At 42.7% G+C, this 25,509-nt stretch overlaps 1 protein-coding gene across 2 annotated transcripts; it reads right to left on the bottom strand.

The window, feature by feature from the left end:
- Positions 1-3,767: 3,767 nt before the first annotated feature.
- On the bottom strand, positions 3,768-25,296 carry slc39a14 (solute carrier family 39 member 14). Of its 2 annotated transcripts, none has more exons than XM_080739111.1 (10): positions 25,057-25,296; positions 18,972-19,171; positions 17,521-17,849; positions 15,333-15,513; positions 12,705-12,874; positions 9,670-9,792; positions 7,849-8,028; positions 6,558-6,783; positions 6,211-6,395; positions 3,768-6,092 (listed from the first exon to the last, which is right to left on the bottom strand). In XM_080739111.1, the coding sequence occupies exons 3-10, from the start codon at positions 17,833-17,835 to the stop codon at positions 5,937-5,939; spliced, it is 1,536 nt and encodes a 511-aa protein (XP_080595237.1). In that variant the 5' UTR covers positions 17,836-17,849; positions 18,972-19,171; positions 25,057-25,296; the 3' UTR covers positions 3,768-5,936. The 2 variants fall into 2 exon arrangements, with proteins under 2 accessions (XP_080595237.1, XP_080595236.1); XM_080739110.1 differs by having other exon boundaries at positions 17,521-17,863.
- Between the last annotated feature and the right edge of the window lie 213 nt (positions 25,297-25,509).

The raw sequence follows: 25,509 nt of genomic DNA on the forward strand, positions 1-25,509 counted from the left end.
ATAACAGTAAATGTTTTTTCCCCCTCCTAATTCAATTGTAGTTCATTCTTTAACTATGAACAAACATGATTTATACTAGTTTTCTTTTTTGAGGGCATTTTTTGAGTACCCCCTGCAGTACCTCCGCGTACCCCTAGGGGTACACGTACCCCCATTTGAGAAACACTGATCTATACTATAATTTTGCGAATGTCTGAGTGGTGTCTGTCTGAAACAGCGTTTCTCCTCAGTGGCTGGAGCAATTGATCTGAAATCGCATCACCATTAGCATATGAACACACCTAACATAACTGTGAAGCCTGTTTGTCACTTTCACAAATCGTATACTGTATATTAGCATTTTTATGGTGTATCTACTATCTATTCTGCATCTAGCATGAGGCACATCTATTCTGCATCTAGCATGAGGCAACATGTTTAACCAGCTCTCTCTCTCTCTCTGTGTCTGTGTGTGTGTGTGTGTGTGTGTGTGTGTGTGTGTGTGTGTGTGTGCAGGCAGGCGGGTGTGTGCGCAGGCGGGTGGGCGGGGGGTAGCCATTACACGAAACGGGTATTTCTTACATTGATGCTCCTACATATTATCATGCAAGCACCAGTTAAAGTTACTTTCCATCCCTCATATACTGTATGCACAGTGCACAACCCATAACCCACACACTGCACATCATTTTGGAGCTCATATCTTTGAACGGCAGAACGGGTAAGGGCTAGTTATTATAATCACAAGGAGCGTCTTTGTGTGTGTGGGGATAGATACAGCTGTCTCAAAAAATAGAAGAATATTGTGTTAAAAAAAAGCATTGGAAGCAGCAGATGCCATAGCATCCCAAATCATCACTGCATGACTGCGGAAAGTTCACACTTTACTTCAAGCAACTCTGACTTCAGACATTTCTCTCTCCTTTTACTCTGTTTTCTTTTTAAAGTGGTCTTGTGTAATATTGGAATATTTTGAGATGTGGACTTTTGATTTTCATGAGCTGTATGCCATACAAATCCAAATTAAAATAATGTTGAATATTTCACTGCATGCACAATGTATCTAGAATATATTATGAAAGTTATATTTTTTTTTACAGAATTATGGAAAGTAATTAACTTTTCCACAATATTATTATTATTTTAGCTGGACACACACACACACACACACACACACACACACACACACACACACACACACACACACACACACACACACACACACACACACACACACACACACACACACACACACACACACACACACACACACACACACACACACACACACACACACACACACACACACACACACACACACACACACACAACACTAAAGAGCTGGAGGTGGGGAGACTTACTGGGGAGACTGACAAACACTAGCTCTGGTCCATAGCGTTAGGAGTTCTCTCCTTCCAACACTATGGACCAGAGCTAAACAAACACTATACAGTAATGATTACAGAATATAGAGATTTCAACACTTTATCAAAGGACTTTTTGTTTCAGAACCCAAAAATAGCTTACAGCACCTTTACACAAATATATGGTTAACTTGCAAACACAACATCTTCATAACTTGCCAACACATCACACTGCATTGTAGAAAAATGATACTAAAGCATTTGCTGTTGGAAAAGGATGTTTATACAAAAAAAGACATTCCTGCCTCAACACACGGAGAAGGCCAAGGATGTATTCCCATAAATTACATTAGATACAATACTTTTTCAAGATACCGCTGTGCACGTCTGGTCTGAAACAGGATAAATAAATAAATGTATTTAAAATATCCAACATTGGTCATTTCTTTTCATCAGAACAACCAAAACATGTGTTGAGGAAGCTAGATAGGAGTAGAATCTTTAACGGGACAATATGTGTGCCAGTAGCTTTTAGTTTTGTGTGTGGCATTTCTTATTGCTTTTAGATAGGAGAGAACCTGTGTAGGGAGATAGGAAACAAGGGCAGAAAGAGGGGAGACACGCAAGACAAGATGCTGGAAGTCGGATTGTAACCCATGTCCTTGCAACTCACGAGCAGCATGTGGTCGGGTCAGTGCCCGATAAATTAAACTTAGTTGTGCGTGGATGTCACACAGGGACGTGCTGGCCATTGGGAAAAGCGGGACAACTCCCGAACGACCGGTTCATTCCCGGCCGGTCCAGGCCGGCCATTAGGAAAATAATTAAAATAAATAAATAATGTCGGCCTTTGTTCCATTTTAGGGGCTGGGCAGCCAACAGTCGGGCAGAAACCTTGTATCTCCAAGTTTCAAATTTGTAAATTCTTTCGCAAAGCAAAGCCCTGCTTCATCATACAAGGCCGTCGCACAAAAGTAGTGAAAACAGCAGATCTACAAGCACACAACGCCCCGCGGTGCGAGGCGCTGTGTGCTTGTAGATCGGCTGTTTTCACTAGTTTATATCATTTTTAAAAGAATACAAAACAAACGGTTTTGGACATACAAGGTTTCCACCCGACAACGACGAAATATAACTCATGTAATTGGCCCACTGGCTGCTGGAGTAGCAGCAGCGCTATCTCTCTCTATAGCGCGCAATGAGGGCCTCTCCAACTCTTTTTCCCAGGCTGAATCAGGGGCCCAGCATGTCTCTGATGTCACACCCTGAACATGTCAGATCTACAAGTTGTGATGTACATTTTCAATGAGCTACCCCTGCCCACAAGTCACAATTAAGTCAAACTCAGGCTTAACTGGTTGAGCCACCAGGCACAGCAGCAGTCTTTTCTTTTCTTTTTTTTTTCTTCTTTTTTGTTCAAAACGGTACAGTATTACAATTATCTCTTACAGTATGTGCATTATGAATTGTCCAACTGTTCCACTACTTTGACAGAAGCAGTTTATATTAATACATATGCACGACAAACAAAAACAAATAAACAATGCCTCTTTCTGGCTCCATGGGTTAAAGATAAAGAAATTAATCTTATGAGCTTACAGGTTCATATAAAACAAAGACATGAAATATCACATATACTCTCCACCTGGGAATAACTTAGAAATGTTATGCTAAAGAATGGTGTTGTATAATTATAGCACAGTCCCAAATTTAGATCACTGTACATTTTTATTTTGTACAGCTCTTTTTTAATTGCTAACATTTCATCTAATAAAGTATGCGCAGCTCTTGATAAGAGACTTCCTTCACATTGTATAAAGGACAGCCCGGGCATGTCTGAAAGGCTTTAACCCATTTTAGACCTGAACACGTTATGACGCAATACTTAATGCTTTAAATATTAAAAAATAGCAGATATACAAGCTCACAGCGCGGCACCGAGTGCCGCGCTGCGAGCTTGTAGATCTGCTATTTTTGAAAAATCGTGAAAATTAGAATTTTGACCCGATTCTATAAGTGTCTTTAAAATCCTTCTAAGTCATCTTTCTAGGTCAGCAATCTGGCCAGCCATCGTCAAAGAAAAGGTCCTTTTCACTTAACTGGAGCTCAGTTCGTCTGTTCTTGAGACTACTAGTGTCAGTAATTCTCAAACCTTTTCATGTGAAGGACCCCCAGCATGATATGTATTTGGCGACGGACCCCCATCTCAAAGTATTTCGTTCCAGGGACCACCCAGAAGCAAAATTTGAGTTACAAACCTTCACTTTGAAAATGCATATATTCAAAGATTTGCACACATTTTCACGACTTTTTCAAAAATAGCAGATCTACAAGCTCGCAGCGCGGCACTCGGTGCCGCGCTGTGAGCTTGTATATCTGCTATTTTTCACTGGTTAAAGCAGTCAATAATTTCTAGGCCTAAATGGGTTAACTCTATGTCGCATATGAAGGAAAACTGTACAGAGAATGATCAATACCATGCAGACATTACCTCCTGTGTGTAACCGTGAAAATGTGCACCAGACGACAAGAGCAGTGGTTCTCAAACGTTGTGGTCTCAGGTCACCCCTGTAAATAACCTTTTCATCCACGGCACCCCTGAATTACGTTGTTAGTTACTTTATAGCACCTTGAATTTATGTCATATTACGCTATGAAAATATGTAAATGTTCCCCCCTAAGATACAGTACTTTATGTCACAAGGAAAATGTATAATATCCATTTCCTTTAGGACAGATTGAAAATAATGTTATAGCACTTGAAATCAGCATCACTATTCTAGAAATAGTCAACAATTGCTGATCTACAAGCTCTACGCGTCATAACATGACACGTTGTGAGCCTGTAGATCAGCTATTTGGCCAGGAGATTTGGTGTAGATTGAATAAGTATAGAGTCAGTGTCGAAAGTGGTTAAACTGAAGTGTTGTTAATACATTCCGAATATTATCAAAGTATTCTGCAGCACCCCAGGACTTGCGTCACCTACTTTGAGAACCACTGCACTAGAGACACCTGCCATCCTTATGCTTATTATGAGATAAAACACCATTATGGTGTTCTGGTTCTATAGACGCTGTAATGTAATGTCATTCTATCTTGTTAATAATACCACAAGGTCCCTTGATGATAGAGCCTAAGAGGGTGATCACACAGACACCATTAGGCACAGAATTGCACCGCTCAGTGTCACACTTTGCCCAGGCAGCCAATCAAATAAAGCAAGAGGTGGGCTTTACAAATTCATCACCATCTTCCTGTTTTGATGCTGATAGTTGAATAATGGCGAATACAGATGGAGCTTGTATTTAGAAGTACAGTATTTAATGACAATTAACTGTATAATTCAAGTCACCCCATTATTCAAATACTAATCCAATAGCACAGCAATGGCAGGAGCTCAAAGTTTACCCCTGCTCCATACAGTAGGAGCACCATACAGTTTTGCCTGACACTTTTCCAAGGTTTTTTTTAAGAAGCCATGTCTGTAGCAATAGGTCTTGGTGTGATCACATGGAATGAAAAAAGTTGATGCTGTATTTATGCACGGTATGCGCAGGTGGCCAAGTATTGGAAATTGATCAGTGAAAAATAACCTCGGGGGGAGACCATAATAATTGCTCTCATTTTCCCGAACCGAGCCAGGCTTTAACGGCATTCTAAGCACTTCGCAACTCTAAACATGAATGAATGTATGCCAATCCAGACAGAGTCTACGTCACAATGTAGCCCTTCACCATTCTCAATGGCCTCCCTGTATTTGGTCTTCTAAAAAGTCATATTATTTTTCACAAATAATTACACACAAAAACAAAGTAAGTTTGCTGTTGACGCTTGATCACAATTCATTGGAGACACCGGAGCAATTTTTGGTATGTAATAAAAATGGAAATGGAGATGACAATAAGTTCAAAGGTGTCTACAATGCAATTGCATTTACCTGATTGTGCTTATCCCACTTCCTGGGGCAGGTGTATGGGCAAGGAGGATTTATTCATATACAGCGTCCATTAACTCTAAATAGGACCTGTTTGAGACTTGCCTGCATCCAATGACAGGAGGGAGAGAAGACAGAGGGGGGAGAAATACCAGAGTGGCAAATCAGTAGTCTGGGAAGAGAGGCCGGTTTGAGCAATCATGTAAGTATTGCACATCAGCTTGCGGTCAACAAATGATTTCATACAGTGCTTCTCATGTACTGTACTAGGCTCATCTCTCCGGGTCCTTCAGAGCACCTGCATTATGGGTGCCTCCACACTAGTAGAGGGAGAGGTCAGTCATGAGAAGGCCAACGAGAGTTCCAAAGGATGAAAGCTGGAACAACGTCCAGTATACTGCATATGGGAACTGCAAATGAACTGGGTTCCTAATAGTCCTATAGATGTGCGTTCCTGCCGCACTAGAGACAACGTCCTGATAATTGGGAGCTAAGGGTAAATTTGGAGCGGGAGGGAGAGGAGATGGGGGGGCGGGGGTTACCTTTCGTCCCGGTTGTTCCCATTTAGGACCAGTTTGCACCTGCACAAACCGGATTAGGTCAGTTCCTGTTCACACAGATCTAAATCCGTGTTGGTCTGTTTGTTTATATTGCTGCTAGCCCATCTGTCCTATCTGTCCAGAGTAGGTGGTGAGAAGGAGCATGATGGCAAAGCCTGTCAGCAGGCCGGCGTTTTGGATAGCGAATGTCACAAGGAATCGCCGACCACCCGCCTCCTCTTCCTCCCGGCTGACCTCGTTCATCTCTGGGAACTGGAAGATATAAAGGATAGAAGGAGGAGGCATTACAGAGCATGTAAAGAGGACGCACATATATCACTTTATACACCTCCCTAACATTCCCTGTCCACAAAATATTTCTGCCACTAACCATGTCTGCCAATGCAATGTAGAGGAACATGCCCCCTGCCAGGGCGAAGATCCAGTTGGGCGAGAAGCTGTTGCCGGCCAGGATGCCAAACCCCATGCCCAGGTAGCAGCAGCACGCAGAAAGGAAGTTGAAGAACAGTGCCTGCTGGATGCTCATGCCAGCATTCAGCAAGATAACAAAATCACCTGGTGAGAGAGAAGGATGGAGACAAGAGTGACAGTTTTGAGTATCGAATAGTTGTTTTTCCGAAATGTTTTGTTTTCGGCAAAAGACAAACAAAGACAACCTTGTAACTGCAGGATACAAAAAATATGTGTCAAACAATGGGGTCCTCTCGCAGGACTCACCCAGCTCATGGGGGAACTCTTCGCACAAGATGGCAACAGAGGTGCTGATTCCCTGGAAGACAGACGCGGTGAAGGAGGCACCGATGGCCAGGCCATCGATGAAGTTGTGCAGGCCGTCACTCAGCGTGATCATCCAGGCCAGCGTGCCGATGTCAGAGTAGGCGATGCCCTTCAGCCAGTAGCAGCCACCGCAAGACCGGCGCGTTCCCTCCGTGCTCTGGGACTCCTGGGACATGTAAAGGCCGTGTTATATACTTTGTCAAACAAGGCGTGTCGCTCACCAAAAAATAGCACATCTACAAAGCAACACGTTGAACGTAATTTTCAACGTTATTGTTGGCAAGTGACACGGTCATACAACAGCATATAAAATAAGTTGTCAAAGCAGATTCTGTTTAATACTACAAATCTGTGATGATATGATAACATCTGTGATGATATAATGCGGAACAAATACAAGCATTTCATATTTTGGTGAAGATGTAAATAACACAAAAGAAATACACTGATACTTGATAATTTATGATCACTAAACAGATTTCCAGGTTACGGTAATTGATTATTTGATTCATCGTTTCTCCTCTACTGATAATGCATGGACCCTGTTTTTTCCATGATTTGTAAGAGCTATTTCAAGTGAGTTGGAGGTCGTCAGGGGTCCACTTGAAATCAGAGATGGAAGAAGGTTTTTAAATATTATGTTGATTAAAAGGTCTTTCACATCACATCTGTATCATCGGGAAAATGTAACATACCTTACTCTTATTCCCTCAGTTCCATTTCGCACTGAACAGGCACACCGTCCATCCTGTATCGCCCACTGTAACAGGCTTCCCACCCACAAACATGGCCAATTGTGTTCGTTAGAGCACCCGGTCAAGCTGGATGCATCGAGGTATCTAACCCCAAGTTCCCCACATGGTGTGCAAGAACATTACCCATGCACCATTTGGATGCCCCAGGTATGTGGCTACTGATGCTGTTGGTGCATATCCAGCTGTAATGTACTGTACGTATTTTGCCAAACAGAAATTACAGCACCAGCTTAAAACCCGTTCAACTGGTAACACACTTGACGTCCCAAGGTGCTGTGATAATGTGGGAGACCCCAGGTGCCTACAAGTCATGAGAAGAATTTTCATATAGTAATAATTACTAAAGGGTAACAGGGGTCTCGCCAGCTCTTTAATAAATGGATTTTTCCCCCACATTTTTCCAAAGTACATGTATACAAACATACATGTACAGTATAGAGTACACCCACATGTTGAACCCTGTGTGTTTCCTATACCTGTGGCGTCTGTGCAGGGTTGAGCATGAGCTCGCCCTCTCCTGCATCTCCATCCTTGGCCAGGCCCAGGCCACCAGCCTCCCCGTTGAGCTGCTTATGTTTCTCCCTCACCCCTTCCTCTGTGTCGCCGTTGGCTGTCGAATAGTGCTCCGCACCGGTGTAGTGGCTGTGGCCATGACCCTGGTAGAGATAAGAGAGAGAAAATGATACATGGACATTAGTCGTGATGATCATGATAATGAGCCAAATCTGTTACAATTCAATATTGTTATTTTGAGAATAAGTTTAAATTCAGTGACCATTGACATTTGGTCATTGGTTAAGAAGCTAAAGTATGTTGGTGCCTATACAGTATGTAGGTCAAAGAGTTTCTATAATGGGATCAACAGGTGTCATACTGTAGGTGTTAACATGGAGCAGGGTGGACCTAATCTGGGTTCCCAGACGTTTTATGGCTCTCTGGTGAGTGCTCACTAGGGGGAGCTACTGCCCCAGATTCACCACTCCATTGAGCTCCAAACTACTGATTTCTATGAATGAATGCTGGATAGCACTCTGACTATATTAGCCTTGTATCCATTCACAATATAACATTTTGCAGACCTAGTTACATATTCAAAAGTTGAAGTTACATCCAATAAAAAGGCATATATTACTGTACAGTTGAAGCTTAAAAGGTCACATCAACTTGTAATTTGTTGATATAGCACATTTAAAAACAACAGTTGAACCAAAATGCTTTCCAACCGAGGGCAATGTAAACGACAATGTTTTCTCATGCCAATAAAGCTCCTTTGAATAGAATTGCCAAAATAGAAACATGTGATACACAATAGTCCACAAAAGCAAGATGAAATAATGTGACAGAGGCTTGGTTAAGGAGCTGGACAGACTCCTTGGTGAAGCAGGGTCTGATCCTCTGGATGTTGTACAGTGAAAAATGACAGAATTAAGTGATCGCCGCAATGTGTGCCTTTAAGGACAGCTCACTGACCAGGACCACTCCCAGCCTGGATCTTGGCAGTTGGAACAGGAGGGTTGTAAACAGAAATAGAAAGATCATGTGCATTATGTAAGATAGACATTGCTCTACCTACCCCTACCTAGCATTGCCTTGTAAGTTATACTCATTGCCTAAGGACACACGTGTCAACTTGATCTACAAGTGCCTCCTCTACGCAATTCAAGTACACGTGTGTAAAGATTCCAGGCACTTGACGGTGAGTCAATAAATGTGGATATGAATGTGTGAGTAGTACAAAGCTAAAGTACTTATGACACATCATGACACCATATAATCACTCATCAGCAGCCGTTATGCCAGCCTCCTGTGTAACTGGTCAAACCTGCCTTAGATTGAATGGAAAGTTAAAAATGCCGACTTTGGAAGAGACATACACACCATTAACTTGAGGCTTCTGCAGTTACAATAAGAACACGTGTGTGGGAATAGAATAGAATAGTCCCCACTCCTTGGGGTGTTCTTTTTTTTGTCACATTATATGTATACTGTATATATACACATAGGTAAAATTTGTCCTCTGCATTTACCCATCCTATAACGACTTGGAGCAGTGAGCAGCCATTGGATTCTACAGTGCTCCGAGAGCAATTAGGGGTTAAGAGTCTTGCTCAGGGCCACACATCGACATTGTTGGCCTGGCCTGGAATCGTACCTGGGGCAACCAGGAGCTCTGGCTCCCCAGGCAGGCTCACTAACCACTCAGCTATTATAATTCAAACCAATAAAAAGGTTTTGTTGTGCACATCCAATATGTTTGGATGATAGATAAATTGCTAGTAAAAAAAGAAATAGCTCACCTTGTTTTTCTGTTTCAGCAGCACCTTAAGGATCTTCTCGGTGAAGAAGAACAAGTAGAATCCTCCGAACACCACGGTGGACTTGCTCACATAAAAATCCACCATCGGGTCAAATCCAAAGGCCTAGTAGTGTACAGGGAGGACATTATGGTTAGCTTGGATGCAATTTCCCATATTCCCACAGTGGCCATTTTGCTCTTATGTTATTGCCTCTCCACTCCCAACCCCAGATAATAACATGGAGCCAAAATTGCTGCTGTGAGATTATGGTAAATTCTGATGACAGAAAGAATAATACACTGTCATTGCCTAAAAACAGCAAGTTGTGAAACCCAGTAAATGATGTAGGATCAGGGGGTTTTCAGAGGGATACTGCCTGGGCCTACAGTCAATGTGTGACTTAACAGGCACATTGGAGTGGAGGAGTAAGGCTTTAAGGCTTAGGCCAAGGGTTGTGGCTCTGCTGTTTCTGTGGGCCAGTAATTGTCGAATAGTGAATTACTAGGTTCCAACTCACTCAGTCTACCATTTTTTGTTTTTGTTTGGTTTTTGTCTCGTACATGGACATTTCATCTCTGGGAGAAAGTGAAAGAGATTTGACAATTGAGACATGCTTTCACTTCTCTGTAGTGCGCTGTTGCACAAACAGAATACTTATTGTATGCAAGCCAAAATGCCAAATTGTGTACTGTATCTTTCCCATGACTTAATTGACACTACATAATCAAAACCAGATCGTTGTTTGGGAACCTGGTGCTGATTTGCCTTGCACAACATTCCCAGATTTGAAGGACATGTTGGGGTGTGCGCGTCCGTGTTCGGGCCCCAAGGAGACAAAAACATCCCATGACTCAAAACCCCTCAACGTGAGGTAAACAGAATAATTATGGAGCGATTGTGAAACATACAGTAGCTCTTAAGTAGTCAACAGCTATGTGCTAATGACAAATGCAAATTTCGCATTGACCAATATGCACACTGAGTCAATGCAGGATTTAAGGATGGCAGCTAAAACAATGTCATTAGTGTTTAGCTTACAGTTTAAGCATTACTTGGTTAGCCTGGGCACCAGCCTGCTACGCTACGTTCAGTGGATTGGTTTTGTCACTTCGCTTCTCAGTCTGGCAAGCCTCCATTTGACTCGTATTTTCGAACATCACCTGTTACATAGGCGATGTCGTTGCCGATTGGATGTTCTTCCAAGGAATCAGAGTCGAGTTAGGGTAGCTACGTCATCAGCCAGCCAATACACACTGGTGTATTTGTCCCACCCCGCACCACAGACCAATCAGAAGCTGTTTTCTATGTCCCGCCTCCCTTGGAGAGCCTGCGTTTAGAGCCGGGCCAGACTCAGAAGCAAGTGACAAAACCAATCCACTGAACGTAGTGTAGCAGGCTGGTACCCAGGCTATTACTTGGTCCCTCAGCAGATTGTCAGGTTAAAAAGCGCTTTTCTAAATACTAAATGTGCCCCCATCTGAGTGACCAGCGCGGTAGCTTCCTGCGAGCGGTTAAAGCGGGCCCAAGCCAGCGGGAAAGAAACTCTACCTCTGGGATGAGCTGAAACAAGGCGTTGGAATACAGCGTGCCAATGGCCAGGGCTATGAAGTAGAGCAGCAGCCGCTTGTAAAAGGTTTTCCTCATGAACGGCACCACGCAGGCACCCACCAGCGAACACAATGAGATGAGCGTCACGCACAGGAACCCATAACCCCACACTGACCACCAGCAAAACAGAGAAGGCGGGGGCAAAGGAGGAGAGCGCAGAGAAAGAGGAGAAAGACAGGGAGGAGATCATTAGAATTATTTGAAGAAAAAAATAAAATAAAATAAAGATTGACCATTTCTGAAGACAAAAACATGAGCACACCATGTAGTTCCCACACCTCCCCTAAAAAGGAAGTAAGAATCAAATGTGATCACCCAACTGCTTAAAATAAAGAGATGCCAGATAAGGACACATCCACCCTCCGGGGAGAGAAGTGGTCCACTGTCCATTCAAAAGACGATTGTTAGATCACTGAAAGACCACCGTTCCCGTGCATGTGGAGATAATAGTTGGCTAGGCGTACACCCCTTCCACTGGACAAACACATGTCCTTTGATCAAGATTAGGGTCAATTACTACAATGAAATTACGGCATTGTTAAAATCCACATCCAAACACACACATTCTCTTTGTTTCAGTCAGCCCAGGTGTGTCTGCACCAGTCCATTATCTCTTGACAGTAGCCCCAGGTTACACACTAAACAGCTCTTTGAAGACAAAGGGGGCGAATGAACTCTAAAATAGCTTACTTAATAAGAGCAAGGGGAGCCCTGCAACCAAGTGTTCCTTTCCCAATTAGAAAAAAAATTGGACTTTTTAAGGGCATCGCAGTCCTTTGTTCTATTACTGTATTTTGACCAAATTACAATCATGCTGCATACCAAGCAGCACCTTTAGGCTAGCTTTCTCTGGTGAACTGCACACTGCATTGTTTAGAACACAGAGTGCAATGAATTCTGAGAAGTAAAATAACTGTGCCGTGCACAGCACAACTGAACAGCAAGCTGGCCAACAACAACTCTCAAATGTTAGCAACACAGCATGTTTGGCCTAGATCTCGATGCCATGGGATGGGTCAGACACACATACAGCCTTGGAAAAACAAATGCACGCACGCACGCACGCACACAAACACCCCTTCTTCTTATGATCAGCAATGCAGTGAAGTTGATTAACCACAGCCAAATAACCTGCCCGTTGAAAAAAGTGAGCCAGAGAAAAAAACAAAAGGAAGCCAAGGAAAAGAGGAAGGAAGGAGATAGGGGCGGTAAATGACATGCCCCAAGGGCAGCCAAATGCAGGATTAGTTTGGTTGATGAAAAAGCCATGTGTGAAATAAGGGAGGGCTTTCCTGCTTTGTGTGTGTGTGTGTGTGTGTGTGTGTGTGTGTGTGCGCGTGTGTGTGCGTATGCGTGTGTGCGTGTGTGCTGTCAGGGACGGATGGGTGGATGGGTGGATGAAGGGAGAGGTAGGTTGGATAGCACACCTCAGGCAGGAGCTGGAAGACAGCGGTGGAGTAGAGGGTTCCGATGGACAGAGCGATGAAATAGGTGAGCACACGGTCCATGTAGCCCGCCGTCATGAGGGGAACCAGGAAGGCTCCGGTCAGGGAAAAAACACTGACCAAACTCACACTCAGGATAGAGAAGCCCCACACTGGGGGAGGGAAGGGAAGGGAAGGGTGAGGTAGTTGAAAAGTCACAACCTAGGCTTGTACATGCAGAGCATGACCTAATGAAGCATCATTAAAAAGGTGAAATAATGTCTCATGTGTTAAACATGTAGTCACTCCGGGAGGCGTTCATACCTGTGGAAAGCAGAAAATAAAATAATCTTGCAGACATTAAGTAAGGCCTTGAGGTGGTTCAGCCCTGCAGCGTCTACAATGTTTACTGCAAAAGAAGGTATAAATTGTTAAAATAATTGTTAAACCTGGTTAAGGTTTTTTAAAGATGTTGTTCTAAACTATTTGGTTAAGCTTTTTTTTGTAAACATTGATTTTACCCAGGCTATCCATAACAGATTTCATCAGGAATCCATGCACATTGCACAATGCTATACTGTATCCTATTTGCCAACCTGCTTTGCTGTTCAGAAAACAGAAATGTAGAAATTTGTACAGGATGAAGAGAAGGCTTTCGCATACCCAGTTCCTCTCTAGCATTAGTCTGGTAGGATTCACCTTGAAACATGGGCTGCATATTGTTGTAGTGTTTTTGGTTGGTTTCTGTTCTGAATGTTTTGAAGGTTTGCACAGGGCTCTACTTCCTGTATTGTCCCAGCTCAGATTCTGAGCCAACTTCCTGCCCAGGAATATCATAGTTTTGGCCCAGAGGTTCTTCTCGCCCCCCTAGTGGCGAGAAAAAGAACCTCTGGGAACTCAGATTGCTCTAGCATAGGTAACAAAACATTTAGAGGAGATATCTGACGAGAGTAGACAGATACAGTTTGACCCGCACACAGTGTAGTGACTAAAATGTAAAATAGCAATATTTCATTCAAAGAAAGACCTTCGTCAGGCATCAATTGGCCAAACAATACTGTAGATGCATGAGGACTTTGACCGAAAAGTTACTACTATGAATACAATTAAAGCTGCAAGCAGCATTAACTCTGATAAGGTGTAAAAAAAAGTTTGACTCAGTTTGACACATCTTACTGTATGTTGTGGGCGCTGCGCATTAATCACACAGAAAACTCATAACATTACAGAACATGCCATGCAACAATTGAGGTCTTTCAATTCCAAGCATTGCTCACTTGATTAAAATTTTTGACAATACTAGAGATGCTGGCTTTGAACAATGGATCCTGTGCAGTCTACAGTTGTAAATTCTAAATCCAGTTTTTGTCCTGAGATGAATTTCCATAATCATCATCATCATCAGCCTACTGAAACTAAATGGAGATAAGGAGAACAGGTTTAGGTTGCAATACACAAACAGTTCCATCTGCAGACTCAGAAACAAGGTAGGTGGTCGAAATTTAAATTAAATGTTCTGTCTGACCGTCCAATCAACTTCAAACTCGCTGTGAGACCGAATTCCCACTCGGCACTGACTGCAAGTTTGAAGTAATTTAGTCGGACAATTTCAGAGTTATGCCTGTGACACTGAGGGACAGTCACAGGTTTCGTGCATTTATAGGTAGATAAAGTCCAACTGCCATTGTGGCATAAAGTTAAGCCTGTTTTAGTCATAAAACAGTACTGCTAGCCTAGAGCAGTAGTTTTAGTTCTCAAACCTTTTCATGCCAAGGAAATTGATATATTTGGCCGTGCACCTCACGCCATCTTCAAATGCAAAGAAATTATAATCGGGAATTTTACTTTGCTTTTGGGAAACACAATGTTTCGGTCCTAAGACCTTCAACAGGTTCTCTTGATACCTTCATAACCTGATAAAGGTCTCAACAAGAATGGCTTGCTTATTAATAATGACAAGTTTGACAACATTCATTGCATATGAGTGACGCATCACCAACTTAACAACCACATTGTGAGCTAGCTTGGCAAGGCCCTGCTGCACCCTCAAGAGAGGAACGTTGCATGTATTCTCCAAATTCTCTAAGTCTTTCATTACTCGCCTTTTTTTATATCCTCCTCTCCTCTGGACAATTTAGTTTCCTCTTGACGGGAAACACAAAAGGCACACAACGGCCTATGCTGCAGTCCACTTCTCCAAGCCCAGCAGATTGGAAGCAGATGCCAGAGTGGCTTAAAGAGCTCCCAGGGACATCCGGTGGGGTTTTTTACAGTCAAACTTTACAGTACCAGTGTGTTTATGTAACGCAGTTACTCATTAAAAGTAAAGAGATGCAATAATAAGTCATAAAACTTCAAAAGTGTGTGAATAGTAAAATATTCCTAATCCTCAGGGCTCTTTCGGGTACTTTTTACACTTACACCGTATTGTGTGAAAGCAGAGTTCCAAAAGGCAATTACACGCAAACAGTCATGAAAAGCACATTTTTCACCACAACATCTCATTTCACAATTTATAATATAATAAAATCCCAGCATGTTTGTCATTAAGCATTAAATGCATAATCATTGTAAAAGAAAAAAAGTAAGACAAAAATATTTAGAAGCCGTGCTTCCAGACTGGATGCTCACCTTCAGCACCCGAAGGCCTGGGAGGTGCTTCGGAGCTGGGCTGCTCCTGTTTCTGTTGTTCCTCACAGGCCCTGGCGTCCAGCTGCTGCAGCATGGTGGGGCAGAGCTCCTGTAGGCCTCGTCCATCCAAACGTGACTGCTCACTGATGCTGTAAACAGCCAGCGTGTCTGCAGGCAGGCACTGTGGACGGAAGAGTACACGCAGCAGTCAGTCTCTGGTAAAAGAAAATACACAATCAGTGTATACAGGATGGGTACCACTTTTGTATATCTCAAAATGTGAAAGTTTGCAGTTTCACCCTCAAAGCCAGCTGAATGGCAGATGAATAAATACTTTAGGCGAGTTGGTAGTAATTAATGCATATTTAGGCGAGTTGGTAGTAACTAATGCGTCAACTGTACAGTAGCATACACTGTATACTAACTTGTAGATAAGAAATGTCTAATTAACAATACAGTCATATTTAAATTGCAACCATTTCCTTCCTGATTCAAGTCATTATCAAATGAAATTGTTCACCTGCCTTGTACAAACGAGGGAAACATTTGGCAGCTAACAACTAGGAACGTCAAGTGCAATTACAATTTCTATAAATGTGTCTAAAAATATACGCATGATGTAGTGGCGGTCATTTAAGAGATGCGAGTTACATTAGAAGTGAGAACAAAGGCGTTCATCGCCCTGAAGCCTATTTTGTACCGATGTTCCCCGGTTACTGGGAATGGTTCACACTACACATACACACACACATTTTGTCGGCTTTTCTCTCATGACATGCATGCAATGAAGTCAGCAACACTGCACCTAAAGGCCTCTACAAAGAAATTCTACAAGGTGAGTTGTCTTGACTACTACAGACTAAACGTCGGGAGAACCGTCGGGTCAGAAGGTGTTGACAAGTAACTGTATTCACGCAGAGTACGCATCACACATACTGTACAGTCGGCTGATGGCACTGTTGTGATTGTGCGTTGAGTTTAAATAACTCCATAACACGAGGTGGCAGTAGTCTGCAATGTAAAGAAGAAAAATGATTCTACTGTGGGTCGGGTGAGTGACGCCTCACTACCCCTAGCCGTACACATCTCTTATACAGTACCAAGAAATTAAACTCAATACTGTTACACATGACCTTATTGTTGCATTTTTAGGTTCCCTGCCTGGGTCTCTGATAGTAGCAAATCCGCTCAAAGCAGATCAGGAAGTTAAGCGAGTCGATCGTATGTGGCAGTAAGCCTGGGAAACATTTTAGTTATCTGGCACCGGTGGCTCCTGGCCCTTCCAGACAGAATTACGTTTTCCCTCCTGCTCTCATGATAGCAGCTCGCGACCCGAGGGAGATTTCTAGCTTAAGAGGACAATGAGGACGCTATAAACTTTTGAGGCCCATTCGTGGGTTTCCATGGATTTTAGAGTTGGCTTAACTTTTACAGGCATTGACACTAAGGCTTGCCTACCTAAATAAAACTTTAGGGCAAGTGGAGTTTGCTTTCAGTTTGCCCGACCAGGCAAGTGCTTGTGGGGACGCAACTGTCTATGAACACACCCGGCATATCTGTTTAAACACCTGAACAGAAGACAGAGGGCTGTCTTCTGCTACTGTATGTGGAATGTAAAATAAGAGCACCGTTTACCTATAATGCTGTTTTTTATTATTATTACATACAAATATAAAATGTGTGAAACCACAGACATTCAATCATAGCTATGTAGGTATTTGGTATTTGGATTTGGAGGTATTGAGAACTTGAGGTGTGACTTTTCTTTTTTTTCGCACAGTCCCAGAAAGGAAAGAAATGTAGTATTAAATTGAGGGGTAATTAGAATCTTGCCCGTCATTTTATAATGGACGATTTACTTACTTTTCGGGCAAGTAGAACATGACCTGTACTTGCCCAACAGGCAAGTGCCTCTGAGACCTTAGTGTCAACCCCTGTATCTAAATAATTATATATTATATCTATTATCTATTAATATTGCATTAAGTATATTATGGTGAGATATACACTTGTTTCACTATTTAAAAACATTTCTTAAAACAGAATAGTGAATAATGTCACTATGCTAGTGCAACTCTACTTATTCAAATGTACCAGTATTTGGCTAGTGGCTAATTTAATACATGTTTTGGTTATGTTAATCTCCTAATGCATGTAACATAACATCAGGTGGTCAGAGTCTTTTCACCTTGGAGCTGTTGGCCTTAGGCCATGTGGCTGGAGGTCTCTCGGTGGCTGTGGTCCCATTGCTGCTGCCATCGCCTTGGCCCTGGCTGAGACGGGCCAGCAAGGAGCGGAGCTGGGGCACCGTGATGGTGGCGTTGTCACCGTAGCGGGACAACAGGTCTTGGAGGACCTGGGCAGGGGACTGGGCCTCCGCCTGGCCCTGCACCCCGCCCAGGGGATGCAGCAACAGCAGAATGGTGAGAGCAAGGGTGAGGGTCAGCTTGCACTGGAGGAGAGCGGTGGCAGTCGCGCGGCCATGACCGATCAGATAAATCATGGCTCCTCCACTAGCTGTAGAAGGGGGCCTGGGATTAATGGCAGAGTGCGAGCTGTAACAGTTGCTAATGGCAAAACAAATATAAAACTTCACATTATATGTGTGTGTCCAATCCTTTGTTGCTTAGGTGTCTGTGTGTGGAGTGGGAGGAGTGAGTGGGAGGGGATGGGGTTAATTACATATCTAGCAGCAACACAAGCACACATTGTCGTGGAAAATATAACCCGTTCACACGCGACTGCAACTCATTTCCAACACAATCAATCAATCAATCAATCTTTATTTCAGACTCTACAGGTCCATATATCAACAATCAACAATACAAGAAACAACAGAGATTAAAAACAAAAACAACAACAACAACAGGGCACAACAGAAAAGGCACTAAAAAACATACAGACACTCAATCCAATGTCTCCAGAGACAAGAGGAGTATCTAATGCTGCTCTTCTTAGGCATGATTAAAGTCATTATAATTTCATTTTTAGAGTCCTTCAGCCTCATCATGAAGCTGTACATCAGATTCCTGATTACCGCATTCAAAGTGGCAACCCCACTGTTCACAAACAAATGGCTGGCACTTGTCCACCTAGGGACCCGCAGCAGGATTCTGAGGGCATCATTATACGCCACCCGCAACTTATTATATTTACTTTTGCTATATCTGCACCACAAGTGGGCAGTATACAGTGGTGTACAATAGGCTTTAAAAAGGGCTATCTTTACATCATCAGTACACATGTAAAATTTACGTGAGAGCATATTGGCTTGTGCATATAGTTTACAGTATTGTCTTTGTATATCATCATCATCACTGAGGTCGTCTCTTATAATGTAAACAAGAGCTATCTGGAGCCTGTAACAGGTCCAGATTGGAGCGGAGAGAGGGTTCAAGAATAAGCACACGTATACAGAAGACTGACAGGCGAGGCAAACCCTCCAATTGTTCAAACCCCAGTGCAGGTATGTATATACAGGGTTTGTTCATGCAGCCTATAAGGGTGCTATAACCCTAATAGACTGCATGCTCGTACTGTACCCATAGAGTGTACTACACAGATAGTTGCAGCTGCAGAGTGCAGACTGAATCATTTGGTTTGGACAAGGAGCCCCATTCATTCCTATAAGACACTCACCTTTGCCTGGCGAGGCCCTGGTGATGGTCCTTGTGCAGAGCTCTCCGAGTCAGTACGTTCGTCTGTCTGTCTGATACAGAGTTCCTTCTAAGATGCCCGTTGCTCAGCAGCGGTTACAGATATGCAGGAACAGTGAGTGCCGAATCTGCCGATGGAAGAGAGGTCTGGAGAGAACTGCAGAGTCCTCAGAGTGCACTCAACTGTATAGGAGAGAGGAAGATAGAGAGAGAGAAACAGACACAAGGATGAGCATTGCTACCACTCAGCGGTGAGGAAGAACGGAGCACGCAAGGACAAAATACAAGGAGCAGTAGCGACAACCAGCCCTCTTGACATTCCAAGGCTGCACTGGCGAACCACAGACTCGAGCGCTATGCCAGAAGAACCCACAGATCAGCGCTGCTGCTGCAGCAAGAGCATTTTCATGTTGATTCCTGCTCCGCGCTGTACAGCGAAGGCCGTTTAGCGAGCGGTGGAATTTGCTCAGTTCATACGGCAGAATGAAAGAAACATTTGATCCAGTTCCCTGCAGCGTTGCACAGCACACTGTGTCCTGATATGCCCATAAGGCTTCAGCACCGCGCAAGGTCAGGCAGGTCTCTGGCTCTGCTGCCCCTCCATTATCCCGCTGGTTCCCAAACACTGGTTCGGGACCCATTTGTGGGTTCGCAGACACATTTTTATGGGGCCATTTGTTTTTGGTTTCATACATTTTTTTACATTATTATTATTATACATAAAAAAAAAGTTTTCTTTGTTTTTAAAAACTTAATTCAATGATTTGTTTCAGTAATTTCATGAAGAAATCAAAGACAAATCTATTAAATTCCATAAATTAGAGCACAAATGTTCAAGAAGTAGTGAACATAGCTGATCTACTAGCTCACCCTGTGAGCTTGTAGATGTGCTGTTTCACTATAATTTGGGTCCCAGGCAAACGTCTAATCTCTCTTTTGGGTCACGAGCTAAAAAGTCACTGAAGAACATAGTACCCTTTTACCACCCCTCCCCCCTCTCTATGCAAATGGAAGCAGTAGATGAGCTGTGCCGTTGGTTCACTGACACACCCTCCCCGGCTCCAAAACATACACACCCGGATAGAGGCCAGAGGTAAAGTGAGCCCTCACCTTCCTCGTCATCAATGTTTCATGAGAGAAACAGAGAAGGCAGTCGCGTATGTGACGTGTGTGTGTGTGTGTGTGTGTGTGTGTGTGTGTGTGTGTGTGTGTGTGTGTGTGTGTGTATGTTTGTGTGTAAGATGGAATGTCTGGGAGTGGCAGGCAGGTGGCTGCAGCATCAATGTAAAAGATAACAGAGTGCTACTGTCTCATATGCTTACAATTTTAGATCCTGTTAGTAAATCTAATATCCATCCTAAATTAGATGGGCCTGTGGCATATCCATGCAACTACAGTAGTTCTGCCATTATTGGCAGTACAACATAATGTTGGCAAATGAACAGACATAGTTAGTATAATAGTTGTTTAGGGTGGAAAATACGTATAATTGATAACCTTTGACATGTCTTGGCTACTAGGGTAAAACAAGCACTAAGGCCCCAAAGTATGAACTCTGAGCACTACTCTACATGCTGGGGGTTTATTGTAATAAACACTGCAAAGGAGCAGAAGCCTTTAGTTGTCAACTAAATATACCTCTGGTGCCATGGCATTGGTCTGAAGGTTCATTAGTCCGAAGCATTAGTCCGAATTTGTTAAGAATACTATGCCTAACTCTAACCCTAACCCTAACCTTAACCTCAGTAACCCTAACTAAATTCGGACTAATGAACCTTCAGACTAATGAACCTTCGGAGTTCGGACTTATGGGCAGTCCCCATACCTCTGTAGATACTTCTTGGTGTGGCGACGGTCAAATCAGGTCAGTGCAAACATTTGCTTGGTGACATTTTCATATCAGAGCAGCCTAGGGTCACTGCACACTCTGTGTGTATGTGTGTGCGCACACGCACGCGCGTGTGTGTGTGTCTCTGTCTCTACGAAAGTCCAAGGCCTTGTGGTTTGGAGATAAGGGGCAGGCTGACCATCAACACCGCACCAGGCAACAGCTTGCTTGTAGAGGAAATCTCAGGCTGCCTTCACTTTGCCTGTAGTAAATCTGTACAGTGCTCTGTAATATAATTCAGTTGAAGCTTTGCAAGAGGCAGAGAGAACGCAGGGAAGAGCAGGGTGTGAAAATGTTTCGACACAGTCTGCTGGTCTCCGATCCCACAGGAATGTGACCGATCCCAGTTCTGTGCATCCTCTCTTCCATCGTTCATCTTCAGAAAGAGAGATCACACCCTCCCTCACACTTTCAATTATTTCTGGTCAGTGCTTTTCTGTAGAGCTGGCTGATGTGACTTAAAAGATCATGTTTTCTCTAAAGTGTCACGGTCTAATAAAAATGGGTAGAAAAGGGTAGCCTACATGCTGTACATACGGAATAAAGCCACACACACATAAATCTCCTGTTAGCGTATAATACTGACAAACAAAAGCACAAACGGCCAACTTTTGTCCACTATTTATTTACCATCCATTTTGACTTTTCCACGTGACTGCATGTTCAGCCATGATATGCATGCCTAATTAAAAAGATAAATAAATCTAATATAGCCTAAGTAGCCATTGGTTCTCAAAAGTGGGGTCTCAAGGGGTCCTTGGGGGGGCTTCCAGGGGGTCAGTCCCCAGCAAAATTAGTTAACTCATTGCCTGCCACAGGACAAATTTGATGAGTCATGTCTTTTTGATGCTGGATGGCAATCTTCTTTTTTAACATACATCTTCTCTTCTAGGGGTCCCTGGCACAAAACATTATCCGATGACTGAATATGTACTTCCTATCAACTTCACATAATACTCCTCACTACATTACGGTACGTATTGTTGGTTAAATGAATACCAACTCATATAAGGGCACAGGGTGGGCGATATGGTGATAATTATCGTTGAGGCGATACAATGTCTCCACGTCCACGATATACCTTTTCAGAGGTATCATATATATTGTGAAACAATTGATGTATCAAGGTCTCCCTTAACTCTGGCAGTATACAAATGAAACCAAATGGACCCTTACATACTTGTAAAGTTCAATTTAGACCTCCCAAAAGGAACCCAGAGAGTCTAGTTTTTGTCAAGTAACTTGAAAAATAACGATAAAAACCAACGTGAAAAAGAATCATGATAAAATCCTGTATCGTGATACAGCTTGGGAAAATATTGTGATATTGCATTTTTCCATATCGCCCACCCCTACACTGACTATATCCCTCCCTCTTTGACAAGGGCAGCACAACAACTGAGCCGATGCAAACCAATAAACATACAGTCACACACAGTAATACAAGTACAGTACACAGTAAATAAAGTTAACACATGATACAGCGGGGAAAATATAAATCGATATTGTGACATGAGACTATCAAGATATCATCTGGGATTTTGGATATCCAAGATTACATAGTGAACACGCATACAGAAGACAGAGAGAGAAGAGAAAACCAGGTGCTCACCGGAGATTAAAATAGTAAAAAGGAGGATAATGGTGATCTTGGATCGACGGGATCACGGCATAAAAAAGAAAAAGGGTGATTCAGGCACTCAAGGTTACAGAAGTGTTCTTTTCCTGGCTTTCATCAAATTTATGGTTATGAATGACGCAGACCTCATTGCATCTACTGTAGATCTGCTGCATGAGCAGCAGCACTAGTGATTCCATAGGTAGGCAAATTTCTAGTGAGTTATGAGCCCTCATACACACACACCCATAAAAATACAGCCTGTGAAAGTTTCCCTGTGATCATCATCACCTTTATCAGTTGACTGAGCAGAAAATGTTCCAGGAGCATGTGACACCTTATCAGGCAGAGATGGCAGCCCAGCAGCCAGCAGATTATCCATCACGATGGGGAATGATAATAACCCTAAATAACCCTTAAAACTATTATTATTGTTGAGGTGGTAATATGCTGCTGAACCAAACCTTACACAGTAGTAGTACAATACTGGCAAACTGGAAAAGGATGACTTAAAGGCTAATTTAGACCTATACAAGTTACTTATACAAGTTACACTAGGCAAGCGCTGGACTGGAATCCACAGGGCAAAAGGAAAGTGGGGAGGCCAAAGGCAAAGCAGACCTGGAGAAGATCAGTCGAGAGTGAGGCAAAAGCAACGGGACTATCGTGGGCCCAACTGAAGAAAACTGCCCAAAACAGAGTCCGATGGCCGGGTGTGATTGCGGCCCTATGCTCCATCTAGGAGCCTACAGGAATAAGTCAAGTAAGTCAAGTTACTTAAGCAACTTCTAGGAATTGAGAACATAATTGAAATATTAGAAAATATGTCAACCAGACAAGCCATCCACAAGTTTACCATTGTCTCAGCATCATTGGCTCAACTAATCGTCTGTAAAGGTCTGTCAAGGAACGTAGTTGAGGTATGAGGAAAAGTTAATGTATTCATCTACTGTCAATGAGGATTTAAACTAAATATTTGTGTATTATTTAAAATAACTTGCAGTAAGCAGAATCCATGACGTTAAGCATTTATATATTCTTCTGCAGTTGTTGCTATTCATAATATTTCTGTATCTGTCGAGCATAAGATGCTCACAGAAAGACCAGATAGAAAAATATAAATGACTTTATTAGCGGGACGGTAAATTAAAATAAATAAGCAATGTCAATCCAATGTTACAAATAAATAAAACATTGACACAAACTATAAATAAAACCTGATGGTAAGAAATTAAGAATGATCTCTTCAGAGTGTGAAATATCTACAGTACAGTACACCAAGTTAAATACTCATATTTAAAGTAAAAACAAAAATGACCCAAATGGTCTGTTTTGGTCATGTTTTACACTGTCAACTCAAGTCAAGAGATAAATTAACACCGAGTGCCAACATACACATGAACATAGCAAAGCAACATACTTGCCACCAGCCAGGAAGATCTTTTAACGTGGTCTAGTCCCTTCACATTCCCATCCTCGAACCAAACTGAAGGGGAGCTCACTTATCAAGGAACACTTTATAATGTTGGAGGGTTGGGGGAGATAAGCACCACACTAACAGTCCAACCATTCTCTAAGTCCCATAATAATAGTGTTTGCTTGGGGAACAGGTGACATCAGGCACCAACACTGTCATTAGTTGAGAAAGTAACCCACAGGCAGAATGCATCTTCTAAAACCAACCAAATGGGCAGAATATTCAGATGGGTCATTGTCATTACATAGTAATAGTCACCATGAGTATGCAAAACTACAGTACAAAGGACCCCAATGTAAACAAGCCATAGTGCTTTCTTGGGTTTAAATCCTATCAGTAGACCTTGTATCCAAATTGTGCCATCCTATACGAAGTGGGCACTGTTAAAGTATTAAGAGAAGACATAAGGCTTGGTTCAACTTCAAAGTAAAAATCCTCAGGGTTTCTTATCTATGTAAATCTGTAGTGTTACTATTATGAAAAACACGTGGAAGTAGGCCTAAGTATGAATTGAGTACAAAAGGACCCCAATGTAAACAAGCCATTGTGCTTTCTTGGGTGACCTTGTATCTGAACTGTACTGTGCAGTGCTGTTCTTTTCCAGTGCGAACTGATAATAAAGTATTCAATCAATCAATCAATCAATCAATCAATCAATCAGTCAGTCAGTAAGCAATACCTCCTTGTATACTGTACCATAATATTTCTGGCTCTGTACTTGGACCACTCTTTCCCCCGTCTACACAACAATAGCTTCACCAACGTGACGATCTACTATTGGATACAGTTCCCCCCGCACAAAATATGGAAGTGGTTTTTGTCACATGTAAATGACTGCCCTGAAGCTCTCTCAGATGTCAGAAATGCTGACATCTCTCTCTCTCACACACACGCACACAAAGCAAGCTAGCAAACCTCCCTTATACACATACATGTATTGCAGGCAGGCAGCTTACCTGAGCAAACAAATGTCTTCTCAGTCGTGGTGAGTGAGTTTACCATAACCAATAATAATAATAACAAGATAAATGTCAAAACTAAAACTGCTAGCTTTAGCCGCTATACGTAGCCTTGAATTAGCTTACCTATAGTGATGCTGCTGGCTGCCTGGCAGTGCCGACGCTCTGTTCTATGGAAAATAAATGCTCAACCAACGTCGTCCTCGTTCCCCGGGGTCATGTATTTCCACATTAAACGCGTTTCACATAAAGATGTCTAATGCGTTAGTACGGACTGGAGGGGTTGGCGACCGTCCCCTCAAATTAATTTATTCCCTTTTTCTAAACGCTCCATTCAATCACAGCGTCCAGGTTCATGTCCAGACTCCAGCGTGTGGACGATGGATGGAGCGATGGAGGACATTTTTTAGGTGACGTCGGGCGTCGACGCTAAATGACGTCAACCATCCATCCTCCCACCGCTAGACGCGTGTATCTATTCTGCATCTAGCTTGAGGCAAGAAGACTCAAATTCAGAGTGAACACTTTCAACTCAAAATCGTTGCTTTTGAAAAATAGCTTAGATGGGGTCTGCAGCCT

The sequence above is a fragment of the Nannobrachium achirus genome (assembly GCF_963921795.1).
Source record: "Nannobrachium achirus genome assembly, chromosome: 12".
Lineage (NCBI taxonomy): Eukaryota > Metazoa > Chordata > Actinopteri > Myctophiformes > Myctophidae > Nannobrachium > Nannobrachium achirus.

Bases quoted from the DNA above. Each gene is read 5' to 3' on its own strand.
- slc39a14 (XM_080739111.1), bottom strand. From the start codon at position 17,835: ATGATTTATCTGATCGGTCATGGCCGCGCGACTGCCACCGCTCTCCTC. The intron at 12,875-15,332 runs GTGAGCATCCAG...TCCCTCCCCCAG, and splicing joins CAGGCCTTCGGGTGCTGAAG to TGTGGGGCTTCTCTATCCTG. The intron at 8,029-9,669 runs GTGAGCTATTTC...TATCTCTACCAG, and splicing joins TGCTGAAACAGAAAAACAAG to GGTCATGGCCACAGCCACTA.